General features: G+C 50.1%; 1 protein-coding gene across 9 annotated transcripts in view; it reads left to right on the top strand.

Annotated features, from left to right (window-relative positions):
• The window catches only part of Pax2 (paired box 2), a 78,935-nt gene extending 66,311 nt beyond the window's left edge, over positions 1-12,624 (top strand). For 4 of the 9 annotated variants that reach the window (XM_027407220.2, XM_027407222.2, XM_027407215.2 and 1 more), the window contains 3 exons: positions 9,699-9,800; positions 11,896-11,982; positions 12,455-12,592. In XM_027407220.2, coding sequence (XP_027263021.1) covers positions 9,699-9,800; positions 11,896-11,982; positions 12,455-12,531 — 266 coding nt within the window. In that variant the 3' untranslated portion in view covers positions 12,532-12,592. Of the gene's footprint in view, positions 1-9,698; positions 9,801-11,895; positions 11,983-12,454 lie in introns of all 9 variants that reach the window. The other 5 variants (XM_027407221.2, XM_035441811.1, XM_027407217.2 and 2 more) reach the window with 3 other exon arrangements.
• Positions 12,625-13,685: the final 1,061 nt, after the last annotated feature.

Here is a 13,685-nt window from a genome sequence, read left to right as displayed (position 1 = left end):
GCGGCCAGAGGAAACTTCAGATGCAGGGTGCCAACACAGCAGCTTGTGTGTGTTGCCCAAATCTCCAGTGGACAGCAAAGTGGCCCTTTGGTAGATAGAGGTGTGGACTCTGAGAAAACTCCTTCTCTACTCAGAGTCCTGAGCACCAACAAGAGCCTCCCCTTTCCTGTAGTTAACAACCCCTTCCAATGCAACTGCAATCCCCCATAAAATAAACACATAGCCCTTGGCCAGCCCCTTAGGGTAGGAAAAGGCAATAAAGGCTCAGAAATGTTGCTGAAGGAGGTTGGGAGTCTCCCACTCTTGTCTGTTGGCTCAGAGCCCCTGATTAGCTGGAGGAATTTAGGGCACAGACACTAGTTTCCCTCCAGCCTTGAAAGAAGAGAGTGAGGGTGACTCCAGACATGTGGAGAGTCAGAGAGCCCATTCCTGTGACCACCAAGCCAACCCAGAGAGCTTTTCCTCTACACCTCTTTTTAGGCCCAGAAAGCTCCAGGCAAAGAGGTGAGGCCTCCTCTGTCTATCTCTGAGGCCTTTAGCTATATCCCCAAGGACCTTAAGCCCCAGACCTCACTGTGATTTAATTATGGAGGCATTTCCATAGCAATGAGACATTGACAGATATGCCGGTGCCCTGGGCCTGCAGCTTCAGGAGACATTGGATGGGACTGCCCTTTCCTCTCTTACCCAGTCTACCTTTTGAGGGGAGAGCTGTTAAGAGCCTTTAACCCACTCTGGCTGATGGGCAGGCCAGTTTAGAGTAGAATCCAAGTTGAACTGTTGTAACATATACCCGTGTCTTATCCTACCAGCCATCCCAGGAATGCTGGGCTAGCCTCCCCAGACGTGGGCCCGGACAGAAGCACACGGCCTGACAGTGAGGCCACACAGGGAATCACAGGGGGAAGATGATGAGGGTTTGGGGAATCTTAGCAAACTTGTCCTGTGGCCTTCTAAGCTAAACCAGAATTTGGTCCACATCATGGTCCACATCTCACAAAACTTGTGGTCTTCATTTTAAGTGTGTGTAAGGAGGGCTGGCTGGGTAAGTCCCCTGTTTTCACAATGAGGGAGGTAGAAAGAACCTTTCAGCTACTGGATGTTGTTTAGAGATGCTAGGGGTGGCCCAAAGAAGGATCCCCCAACACTTTGCTTGTTTGCTCTGCTCTTTGGCACTTCCTAAGGAGAGGTTGCCTAAGGAGAAGCCTGCTAATGCAGCCTTTCCCGAGCCACCAGGAATTCTGAACGGTGGTGCCCTAAGGAATGTCACAGGTATGGCTCAGAAATGTCTTGGTGGCTTTAAAGCCACCAAGTCAAGACTTGAAACCTGTTTCTCAGAGAACCAGACACTCACAAGGTGACAGGAAGACCCTCCTTAGCTGTCACCTCAGGACAAATGAGCCAGTGCTTCTTTAACCCCTAGCTTTGCGAGGCAGCCACTATTGTCACTTCTGAGAGGCTTTGCTGCCTTCAGCTTGGAATCCTCTACTCTCCTCCCCAGTGGCGGTGGGGCTGCCTGGCAGAGGGGAGGAAATCCAGTGGTGGCTCCAAGAGCAGGCTAATGCTCCAGCAGCTTAAGTGGCTGCTTTCCTTGAGATTAGGGTTTCACTTACACAGAGCGCCTGAAAAACGCTGCGCTTTCAGAAGGATTAGAGTTGACAACCCAGCGCTCCTCTCAGAGAACAAAATAAAGCCAGAGAGGAACTGGAAGACCCGGAGTATCAGGAGACTGTGCAAACAGGCTTAACCTCTGCCCACCCAGCATGAGGGTCTCTCATACACTGAGCCAATGGGTGAATCCCTTGCCCATCTGCCTGGGTGCCAGCACCTGCCTGGCCCTGCTCTTCATTTGCTCATGGAGTCAGAGAAGGCAGCATGGGGAAGCAACTGAGTATTGGAGATTTCCTTTCCCAAGCCTCAGCGTCTACTGCTGTAAATGAGCCAAGTTTCCTTCCCGGCCTTTTGGAAGTGCAATTCTCCTTAGCCTTCCCTCCGGTTGAGCCATTGGTTCCATCCATGCCCAGCTGAGTTAGAAGAAATCCCTTCCTGTGGGTCCCCCACTGCTGCAATGCATAGCCCTATAAGAGCCTTGTGTGAGAGAAGGTGGAACTAGCTAGTTGTGTCCAGATGCTTGGTGGTCAAGGGGCAGACCTCACTGAGCCAATGCAGATCTAGCAACTCCACCTAGGACACCCTGAGGACTGAAGGTCCAGCTGTCAGTGGACAAGCCGCTTAGCTAGAAGAACAGCCACCCTGAGCTGTGAGCACAGCCCCCTCTGCTGGAACCTGGAGCAGGCGAGCCTAGAGCTGAGTGTAGGCCAAAAGAGTGGTCTAGATGGGGGTCCTTCCACAGGCTCCTCTGTTCTAGAAGACAGACCTTGGGAGAGTCTGGGAATCTTAGAAATAAAAACGAAAATGATATACATAGAACGCTATTTCCCTCTCCCTTGAAAGCACCGTTTACAGATTCAAGGATCACGGTTTTAAAATATTATACAAAACGTGTAAATGCAAAGATAAAATAGATTTAGGCAGCAATTAAAAAGTTGGTGGCTATATTCTGCACTTATTATGTTTGTGTCAGATGTAAGCACAGACCACCAGCCTTGAGGAAATCTAATGTCTTTCTTTTTGCCACCTTATATGAGAGGCAGACAAACGTGAGGATAGGGCAGTAAAACAAGAGTTATGTTTTCTGGCCTTAGGGTCCTTCACGGTGTCAAATGGATAGCAGAAATGCTCATCTTCAGAGAAAGAAAGATGCCAAGCAAAAGCATCTCTAAAGTCTTTGGGTAGAACTTGTGCTGTATAAATCTGTGTCTAATGGGCCTCATTGCCGAATCCTCACTAGTAGCCATTTCTGTGTCCTGGGCAGCTTCCTTCTTACTGTTCTGAACACTCTGACATTGGCCTGGACTTGAGATAAGCCTGATGCTTCATGTTTTTGCTGTTTCTTATACGGTTGGTTTCATTAATGTTATTTGAATAGTTGCGAACAAATCAGTTTCTTCTACCAAAGAACATAGGTTCCCTTGTTTGTTTGTTTGTTTTATAGCTTATTTATTTTAGAGCCATGAATACTTTCCAGAATACATTTTTTCTTTTCAGATTTTTTTATTTGAATTAGAAACAAGATTGTTTTACGTGACAATCCCAGTTCCCTTCTCCCTCCCCTCCTCTCCTACCACTCCCAACTAAAACCCTACCTATCACAACCCTTTCTTCTATTCTTCCCCTGATTCAACCTTTCTGCTCCCTCATGACCTCTGCACCCTTCCTCTTCTTCCCTTCTCATTCTCTTAGCTCCTTCCCCCCTCTCCCCATGCTCAGGGGATCTTGACCCTTTCCCCTTCTCCAGAGGACCATGTATGTCTCCCTCATCCAGAATACATTTTTAAAAATGTAATTCTACTCAGAAAGAAGTGTGTATAATAACTTATATATTGCATCCTATGGATCCCTTGAAATGGATCTGTGGTGCCCTAGTGAATCAATGAACCCCAATCTAAAATCCCCCACTGCACAAAAATGAGGCAAGCTGAAACACACAAAAAACAAATAGTCTTAAGCCAGGTGATGGTGACACATGCCTTTAATCCCAGCACTGGGGAGGCAGATCTCTCTGAGTTCAAGGCCAGCCTGGGCTACAGAGTGGGTTCCAGGATAGCTAGGGATATACAGAGAAACCAAATAAACAGCCCAAGATGTCGTCTTACAGATTAATTTAGCATTTGCCCAGGTCACTCTGCCTTTAGGTCTGTCATATTTAGAAATATCATTCCAGTGTCAATCACCTGGTCTATCACATCTGTAGCCCAGGTTCTTGTGTTGATTATCTGTGAAATTCTGACCACAATCCTTAGTTCTTCTGTGTTTCAGTTTCTCGGCTGAAAAATCAGGGATTAAAAATAGGCCAACTGGTAGAATTGATAAAAGAAAGGAGTTGATAACACATGCAAGCCATTGAAGGTGATGACTAGCACACTGTAGCAGCAAAGAGTTTGCTGATCCAACACCCAACGAAAAGGCACACATGATCTGATGACTTAAAATCTCTAATTTCTTCATAAAGCCTGGAACTTCACTCTGTCTGTACTTGGGAGAGAGGCTGCACTTAGAATTCTCCAAAACAGTTGATTTGCTCTGGCCCATTTGCTAAGGAATGCCTGACGAAAGTGCACTGTCTGATTCAGACAGAGCGACTGCTGCAAAAATTGGCTTTGGAGTCTTCAGGGACTCCCGCAGTTGAACTGCGAGGACACCCTCATCAAGTACAGTGCTTCTAACACGCTGGGTACTGTAAGATTCTCCACCACTAGTGCTTCTCAGAGGGGCTTTTTTGTGTGGGAAAACTCTCCAAGGAGATGAAGACGCCACCCCATGGAGTTTTACTACAGACCTCCCATACACTGTTCGTTCCTTGTGTCCCTTTTTCCCCTGGCTCATCTTAATGGTGATGTGTTGGTATGAGGTTTTGCTTGCTAGAAAACTCTTTTCCTCCTCTTTGGCTCTTTGGGGGGAGTATCTGGGTCCATGCTGTCATTAAAGGCAGTGCGGCATGGACATGGCTTCTAATGTTGCTGCTATCATTTACTAGCCGTGTAGTCACAGGAGAGTTATTATACCTGTGTCTCCATTATTCTACCTTTAAAACAAGGGCATGGTCATCCTGAAGACTCATATTTGAAAGCTTTGTAACATCAGAAAGCAAGTAGGCAGCATGAAATGCCTACTCTCTCGTGGTAATGTTGAGTTTTTATCCTTGTTGATTCCTGGTGCTATTTTTATGTTACTGGCATTGTCAGTGAGCAAGCAAGCTCACTTTACTGCTTCCTGTCCTCCATGGGATGGCACATATTTTATAACTGATGCACTCTGCCGTGTAGGCTTTCCTCCTGGTTCTGTGCTTCGGCTTGTTTGTGTAAAGGAGATGGCTGTGCCATCTTACAGTCTGAGTCACCCCCCCACAGCCATCTGCCTGCCTCTCTGACACCTCAGCACCCAGTGCTCAGCCAGTTCTTCTGTTTCCCATTGATATTCCCTCACCAAGGAAGGCGAGCTCAAAGAATGCTGCTGGGCAAATGGTATGACGGGTTTAGTAATTTGAAAACTTCCTGCCTTGTGTGTTTTCCATTATTGACAATGGTGTTCCAGGAGAATATATGGCTCTAGCAAGACTTTGGTCAATTTTTCCCTGCTCTTCAGGTGTCATCTGTATACTAATGAAGTCATTGAGCGTGCTTTGTATGCAGTGGCTGGCACCTTGTTGACTTAGAGGTCCCACACAGGCACCTCTTTGTGGCGACACTGCGACAGAGCAAAGCGTGGATGTATGACAAACACTAAAAATTCTTAATGCTTTTTTCTCTCCATGGGCCTCTTCTCCCATATTTTTCAAATTGCTACCTACAGACATAGATTTTTTTTTTGAAAAGTAGAATTTGGAAATCTGCCTTCTAATCAATAGTTGAGAGAGCAGTTCTCAGTATGCAAAGTCCTGTACTTGCTGGAAGTTGAGCACACCATTTTGCAGGCAAGACAGCTGTGGGATAAACTTTGTAAGAGGCTTGCCTCCAACTTGTTTGGAGACAGCTTCTGAACCATCCAGCTTTTCTTTGTCTCTCCTGGTTTTTTTGTTATTTGGTTTTGATGTTGTTGTTGTTTGGAGTGAATACCTTCCATTATGGGGAATTTGTATTCTACTAGTTGTAAGAATAATGGCAGCAAAGATACATTTTTCTGTTATTAACAAAGACACATGAAAAAAAATAGAGGGGATAAGAAGGGAGGGGCAAAGAATGAGGAGAGGCCTACTCTGCTTCCTGGTTGCTTTGTGGACATTGACATTACAGGGCCCGGAAGAATCATGCTCTGTATCTCTCTGGCTTCAAAACCTCCACATCTCCCATAATCCTCTTTTCTCCTGAGTCTTTTTTGACAAATAAATGCCATATAATTCATCTCTCTTTCTGGGAACTGATAGTATTTTCTCTGGCTGTGCACTTCAGGTTCTCTCCACTGAGAGATGGTCAGGAGATACGAACTTTTTTATTGGCAATAGAAGTCAATACAGGAGCCAGGCAGTGGTGGCGCATGCCTTTAAGCCCAGCATTCAGGAGGCAGAGGCAGGTGGACCTCTGAGTTGGAGGCCAGCCTGGTTTACAGAGTGAGTTCCAGGATAGTCAAGGCTACACAAATAAATCCTGTCTTGAAAAACCAAAAGAAAAAAAAAAAAAAAAGGTCAATGCAAGAAAACCCACAATGAAGCAAACACAAGCAAGCTGTGGTGGCTCACATCTGTAATCCCAGCACTCAGGAGTCTGAGTCAGGAGTCTGATCACAGGTTTGAGGCCAGCCTGAGCTAGGTGTAAGACTGTCTCAAAACAAAACAAAATAGGCAAACAAAAAGCAAATGCCTAGGACTCAGAAGTGACCTCTTCTTTGAATCTCAGGGAACGTAAGGCATTAGCTATACTCAGCAGGTATGGGGAAATCATTCTGTTGCATGGTAAATCGGAGTCAACAGAGGTGAATCTATCACTGGAAATCTTGGAGGAAAATCCACTGTTATTTCAATTGCTTTTTCAAACATTTAAGCTTTTATTTGCTTTATGTATATGGGTGTTTGCCTGCATGTGTGTCTGTGCCCCACATGCCTCGTACCAAAGAGGCCAGAAGGGGGCATCAGTCCTCTGGAACTAGGGTTACAGACAGCTGTGAATTGTTATTTGGCTTCTGAGAATTGAACCAGGGTCCTCTTGGGAAGTAGCCAGTGCTCTTAAAACGAAGCCACTGCTCCAGTCCCATTTCAACTGACCCTTCTCCCTCTCCCTCTCCCTCTCCCTCTCCCTCTCCCTCTCCCTCTCCCTCTCCTCTCCCTCTCCTCTCTCCCTCTCCTCTCTCCCTCTCTCCCTCTCCCTCTCCTTCTCCCTCTCTCTCTCTCCCTCTCTCTGCGACCCTCCCCCTCAGTTTTTCAAGACAGGGTTTCTCTGTGTGGCTTTGGAGCCTGTCCTGGAACTGGATCTCACAGAGATCCTCCTTCCCCTGCCTCCTGAGTGCTGGGATTAAAGGTGTGCACCACCACTCAGCCTTCATTTTAACTGATTTTTAAGGGAAAAGATTCAAGCAGATTTTGTCCTAGCCTTGTTTCTCTGTCGTAGATCAACACATTACAAAACAATGAGAAACCCTTACCACCCATCAGGGATCAGCTGTGGATGCAATGGAGGGACCGTGAGAATTGATCAATAAGTACTTATTGAGAGTCCACTGTGTTCTCAACTGTGCAGGACAGATCAGAATGTGGGTCCTGCCCTTGAGTGAGTTATGGTCTGCTTGGCATGAAACAACAGAACTGACAATGCATTTTGCAATATAATGGCATAGTCAATCAAGGAACACAGATGTCATGGAAACTTGAAAGAAACTTCCTTGATGAGTAGAAGGATGGGAATGTTGAGGCTTGAACTGGAAGAAAACTATGAGTAAGAAGGAAGTAAAGGTCACATCCAAGCACAGGCATTTTACATCACAGGATGAAAACAAACACAACCAGAAGTGAGAATCAGAGCTAAGAAAGTCTAGCAGGGTGAGTCCCTGGGGCACTTGAACTCTGGAGAGTTTCCATGCAAACTGTAGCCTACAGGGAATCAATGGTAGTGTTTACAAGGAAGAGGCACTATGAAAGTGATGTTTCAGAAGGCTAGCAGCCACATTTTAGATTGGTAAGAGGGAAGAATGTGGAGGCAGGAATACAAGCAAAGAAAAACCACTGGAGCAAGCCAAAGGCTGGCGCTTGGGGGCTGAACTACAAATGTGACAGGGGAAATAGAAATGAATATATCAGAAATGGCTAAAAGAATTGATTGCATATCAGAAGGGGGGGAAGAAGGCTGTGCCTAGAGCTCTGAAGTTCTAGGTCTGTCTAAAAAAGGGCCGGGGAACTGATGAGGAGAAGGTGGATCTGCCTTTATTCCTGTTGAGTTTGCGGTGACAGTGGGTCAGCTAATGAGGACATTCAGCGGGTGTCTGGGAATGGAAAAGTCTGAGCAATGGCTCTGTATTCTTAGAGAAGGGTGACTCTCTCAGGTGTGTCCAGGTGGGGCTGAGAAAGCACATGTCTGAAGGATGAAGTAGGTGATGCCATCAAGTGGACAGTACTGAAGAAAGATGCTATGAACTAGCCATGAAAAGTTCCGTGGACCTAGCCATGGCTAGGAGACAACTAAGGAAAAGAAAGGGGACTTGCGGGGGTACATAGTGCTATGACTTCCTCCAGCCACACCTTGCCTTCTCAGGGTGGGACAGAGGCATGAGGAACAGAGTGACACTGTCTGTGGAGGAAGACCAGAGGAATCTGCAGCAGATACGTGGGCCCCAGGAGAGGATAGGCTCCAGTGTATGGGTGTGTGGGAGATAGGAAGAATCAATGCTGTCCATGAAGACTGGAGCATGCTAGAAGGTAACCCCTTCACAGAAATGGAGGGGAAGCCAGTCACATGCAGCCGTGTTCCAGAACAAATGTCTCTGGGTGGAAGTATCTCTCCAAAATGGATTCACTTTGCCTCTACTCCCTGCTCCTGGCAAGGAATCCCCCACCCCCCACTCTCTGGGATCTGGGTAATAGAGGCCTCCAGGGAGGCTGCTGGTAGGGGGAGCAGATTTTGTTCACTGGAATTTGATCTGATCTGCTTGCCCTCAAAGTTCCCGATTCACATCAAAGGTGGTTTTCTATCATGTAAATGCTCCAGTCACAGCCAAATAGCCCACTGGTTAGTCCCCTGTCCTCCAGACCTACCAACCAGGCCTGGCGTCTACAGCTCCACTTAGAATAAGGGCTTTGCCTTTGTAGAGGTGGTTGTGGGGCATAGTGAAGGAAAGACAGGTGTTAGAGGAGAGCAGTAGACAGGCTGGTAGAAGCCTCTAGAGCAATAACAGTTGAGTATCTATGGAGAAGGAGTAAAACCAGGTCACATCCTCCATCTCCTTCTTGGTTGGGAATCGTGGAGACACAGACTAAGGCAGGCATACATGTATGTACAGATACACAATGAACAACATAAAACAGAGGTATGTGTGCACACACACACATACACACACACACACGCACACATATACACACACACATATACACATACACACACATACACACATACACACATATACACATACACACATACACACACATATACACATACACACACATATACACACACATATACACATACACACACATATACACATACTCACACATACACACATATACACATACACACATACATATAAACATACACACATACACACACATATACAGACACACATATACACACACACGCATATACACATACACACATACACACACATATACACATACACACACACATACACACACACATACACACACATATATACACACACACATATACACACACACACATACACACACATACACACACATACACACACATATACACACACACACACACACACACACACACACACACGGCTGACGGTGGACACACATTTAGATCACACATTTAGACATTTGGACCCATATTCAGGCACTCGGAGGCCCGATTGTTCAGAAAGACATCTGCACATCTTCCTCCTGGAGAGTATCTGCTCCCTAGCATCCAGGTCTGAGCTGAGGCAGGTCCCTCTCTTCCAGGCCTCACGCCTTCCCCTTTGTGTTTTTCCAGGTCGTGATATGGCGAGCACCACTCTACCTGGTTACCCCCCTCATGTGCCCCCCACTGGCCAGGGAAGCTACCCTACCTCCACCCTGGCAGGAATGGTGCCTGGTAGGTGACAATGCTGTAGATGTATGATCTAGGTGGGGACAGCTAAATTGTGGGTGAGCTGCTAAATGGTGTGTGCTGTGAGGCCAAAAGCGGGAGGAGAGCCAGCAAACCATGCTCCTTCATCCCTCCTCCTTAGAAGCCACGGTTGGCCCTTTAGAAGCAAGGCAAGGAGGAAACTTACAGAAGTGCCCCCTTGTGTAGATAGCTGTAGGTTATGGCCCCTCCTCAGCACCCATCCATCCAAACCTATGTCCCAGCGCTCCAGACCACCCCAGCTAGCTGACACTGCTTGGAAGAGCCTGCCCTGGTTTCCATGGAAACTTGGAACCTAAGACCATTTTCAGGGGCATGGCAGTCATTCAGACAAAGCCACACTGGTCCACACCAACCAGAGGGGGAGAGCACTGTAGAGAACCAACCCCAACCAGAGAGAGAAGAAGCTAGTCTCAAAGTGGAGTGGAGGACAGGAGTGAACACAGAGATCTCGGCTTCAGGAAGAAACAAGCTAGAACACCTCTACACTTCTTCAGAGGACACAGTGCTCTGGGACTCTGGCACTCCTTTTTGCTGAGAGGCATTGGACTTGGGTTTGGCATTAAGGAGGCAGAGGCTTTATTTAAAACCTGCTATCTCCATCCTCTACCCCAGATGGGCGTGGCTTAAAGTCAAAGGGAGCAGAAGTTCTTATCTGCAGAAACACCAAAATCTCCTATCTTAAAATGACAAAGACTTTCCCAGCCTGCAACCCACTGCCTCTGGAGTCTTTGTGTGCCCTGTTCCTGAAGTTCAGCCCTCACTGATAGGGAGAGAAGGAGAGGAGAGAAAGGGTGATTGGTCAATCAAGGAAGTGCCCCGAGTAAGCAGAGGTGGGGTTGAGAAAACTCTCCACGGCCAGGCAGTGAGAATAGGGGCTGAAAGGAGCTGGAGATCTGAGCGAAGATTCCTACTCAGGCTTTGGAGAAGGCGAGTAGAAGCGTTGGTAGAGGGCAAGGAAAGGCTTTGAGGTAGATCAGTGAGCAGGTGGAGGCTGGAGGAGGTCTTAGGGAGGTGGGGGGTAAGGAGAGTGGGGAGATGGGGGTGGGGAGTCTGCAGGGAGGTGGGGATGAGGGGAACCGCTGAGAGCTCATGGTGGCAAGGGGGGAGTCGTTAAACAGAATCTAGTGCTGATGAGGAAATTACACTTGTTTCATTAGCGATGGGGAAGGAGATAGCTCAGTTCCTCTTGGTCACAGTTGAGCTCAGAAGCTCATTATCCTGCTGCACGCATGCTTTCCCTCCTCGTCAATAAACAGGCTTTCCAGTGGCTGCATCCCCCACCCCCACCCAGCTCCTTCTTGGAGAGGGGCCCCTTCTCCTCTACTTAACCCGCGGTTAGGGATCACTGTAAACAGTCTGGGGTCATCACACAGGAGAAAGGGCGAAGGGGAAACCCATAGGCCTGGCCTTTCTCCTCCTGGAGGGAGGGAGGCAGCTCTCAAAGGCTCCCAAGCCACAGTGCCCTACACTGCTTACTGCTTCTGGGCCGCCAGCAGTCCACTTGATTCCTGCAAGTCTCCTTCCCCAGTTGTGTGGCCCTCGTCCTGGGCCTCTCGAGGGAAAAGTGGGAGGGGTTATTTCCCAGGAGCGCCCCACCATCGCCACCTGCCTAGTTTTGGCACAGAGCTGAGATGCCATTCTTGGAACTTTCTGGGACAAAGTGTCTCAAGGGTCTTCCTTCACCATCCTCCCCACTTTCATCCTGTGGAGTTCCTAAAGCAACTGTCCCACTATAAAAGCTCTCCAGCCCCCAAGTTACTTAAGTGGACACTGCCAGACCAGGCCAAACCCTTTCCGGGTAGCCAGCAGTGCTTCGCAGGGGAGGCCAGGCACAAACCTGCCCACAGATCCCTCCATGCCTAGGTGTGCAGAGATATGGATACTTCTTGCTTTTGGTGGCGGTCCCCGTGCAGAGAACATGGATTGCTTCACCTCTGACCTGCCCCTCAGGGGTCCTGGCTCTGCTTGTAACACCTGAGACGGGGACTATTGGGGAGGGCAGAAGAGGCCAACTGGGCACGTTGAGCACATCTAATTCCAGTTCCCCGCCCTCCCACAGGGAGCGAGTTCTCAGGCAACCCATACAGCCATCCCCAGTACACCGCCTACAACGAGGCTTGGAGATTCAGCAACCCCGCCTTACTAAGTGAGTACGCCACCTGGCTGGCCAGCGGCCTAGCGGCTCGCCTGCCCGCCCACCAGCTCTGGCACTCGGGCAGCTTCGGCACACGGTTCCCACTCTGGACCACCCCAACTCTGGGTGCCGGGATGAGCCAGGGAGACAGACTCGTTACAGCAGCGCAGGGGCCTGGGGATCCCTCGAGGGCGCCTGCGCATCCTGTGTCTTGCCTCCCCTGTCTCTCCGCCACTAGTAGGCTCCTGGCCGCAGTGGCAGTCGGATCCCTTGGCTTGTTCGCCGCCAGGTGTCACCTGTCCTGTCCCTCTCCCGCCCTGTGAATGCAGCACTCCTCCTGGGCATCTGGCCTCAGGGCCTAGCCACAGCACTCCAGTCCTGATCCTGCCGGACCCGGGGAGGGCTTTTCTTTGCTTTTCTTTCCTTTTTTGTTCTCCTGTTTGTCCTCTCACCCAGCCCATTCTTCTCCTGTGTTAACTTCCAGGTTCCCCTTATTATTATAGTGCCGCCCCCCGGGGCTCCGCCCCTGCCGCTGCTGCCGCTGCCTATGACCGCCACTAGTTACCGCGGGGACCACATCAAGCTTCAGGCAGACAGCTTCGGCCTCCACATCGTCCCAGTCTGACCGCCCACCCCAGAGGGAGGGAGGACCGAAGCGACACGCTGCCACTCGGCCACCGTCCCAATCCCATCCCCACCTCGAGATAACCCACACCCCTCCTCGTCGCCCTGTCGATGGCCCGACAGGACCGGTGGAGCCGCGGGTGGGACCCTCAGGCCCCGGCTCCCCGCCAGCCCCGCCCGCCGCCCCCTCCCCGCCTGCCTGGACCGCCGAGCCGCCCGGAAGCCCGCCCGCCCGTCCGCCCTCCCGCCCGCCTCTGGCCAGCGCGCCCGACACGTTTCTGTGACACACAATCAGCGTGGCCCAGCCCGGGGCAGCCCGCTTCCGACGCCCGGGCGCCGGGAGGCTTCGCTGGAGACGCTGAGCAGGGGAGACTAAGGAAAGGACTTGGTGCTGATGCAGGAGCCGCGGGCGGAACCCGGGGGACTCCTGCCCCACCCCCTGTGCCTGCCTCGCGGACCCCGCCTTCTGTCCGCGTCCCGCCCCTGACAGTGGCGCCGGGACGCGGGGACCGGACTCGAGGGACAGCGTTTGGGACGTCAGAGCTTTCCAAGGCTGGTACCCAAGGCGAGCAGACGCCAACTGAGCTCGTCCACCCGAACTGCCTAGTCGTCCAGGGCCCGGGACCTCCTCCTGCAGAGACTGTACTCTCGACCCCGCCTTGTCCCCACCTCGGCGCCTCTTCCCTCTGCTGGCCTCTCACTGTCCCCTCCCGCGTGTCCTCACCCCACGACGCCTCCTGTCTGGTCCCAAGCACGCAGTCCCATCGGGGCCACCGCGGGAACAGGTTTCTCCGACTGCGGCTGCGAGCACTGGTCTTTCCCAACAGTAACTTGCTGTCCCCCGCCTCAGACTCCCAGCCTGGGGGCGGTAGGAGCCAGGAGGGAACTGACGACCGAGCTGCCCCAGATGGAAACCGGAGCTGCTCGTCGCACTCCCCCCCACCCTCAGCCTTCCCTTGGGCAGGAGCTGAACATAGCCGCAAAAACAAAAAGTCTACACTTATTTAATAATATGATGGTCTTCACAAAAATGAACAAAACAAAAAACCCAAAAGGCTGCTTTGTAGAAAGACGGTGTGTGTGGTGTGGAG

This window comes from Cricetulus griseus, chromosome 3 (assembly GCF_003668045.3).
Source record: "Cricetulus griseus strain 17A/GY chromosome 3, alternate assembly CriGri-PICRH-1.0, whole genome shotgun sequence".
NCBI classification, from domain to species: Eukaryota; Metazoa; Chordata; class Mammalia; order Rodentia; family Cricetidae; genus Cricetulus; species Cricetulus griseus.
The sequence above is the reverse complement of the archived record's forward strand: the minus strand, read 5'-3'. Positions and strand labels throughout refer to the sequence as shown.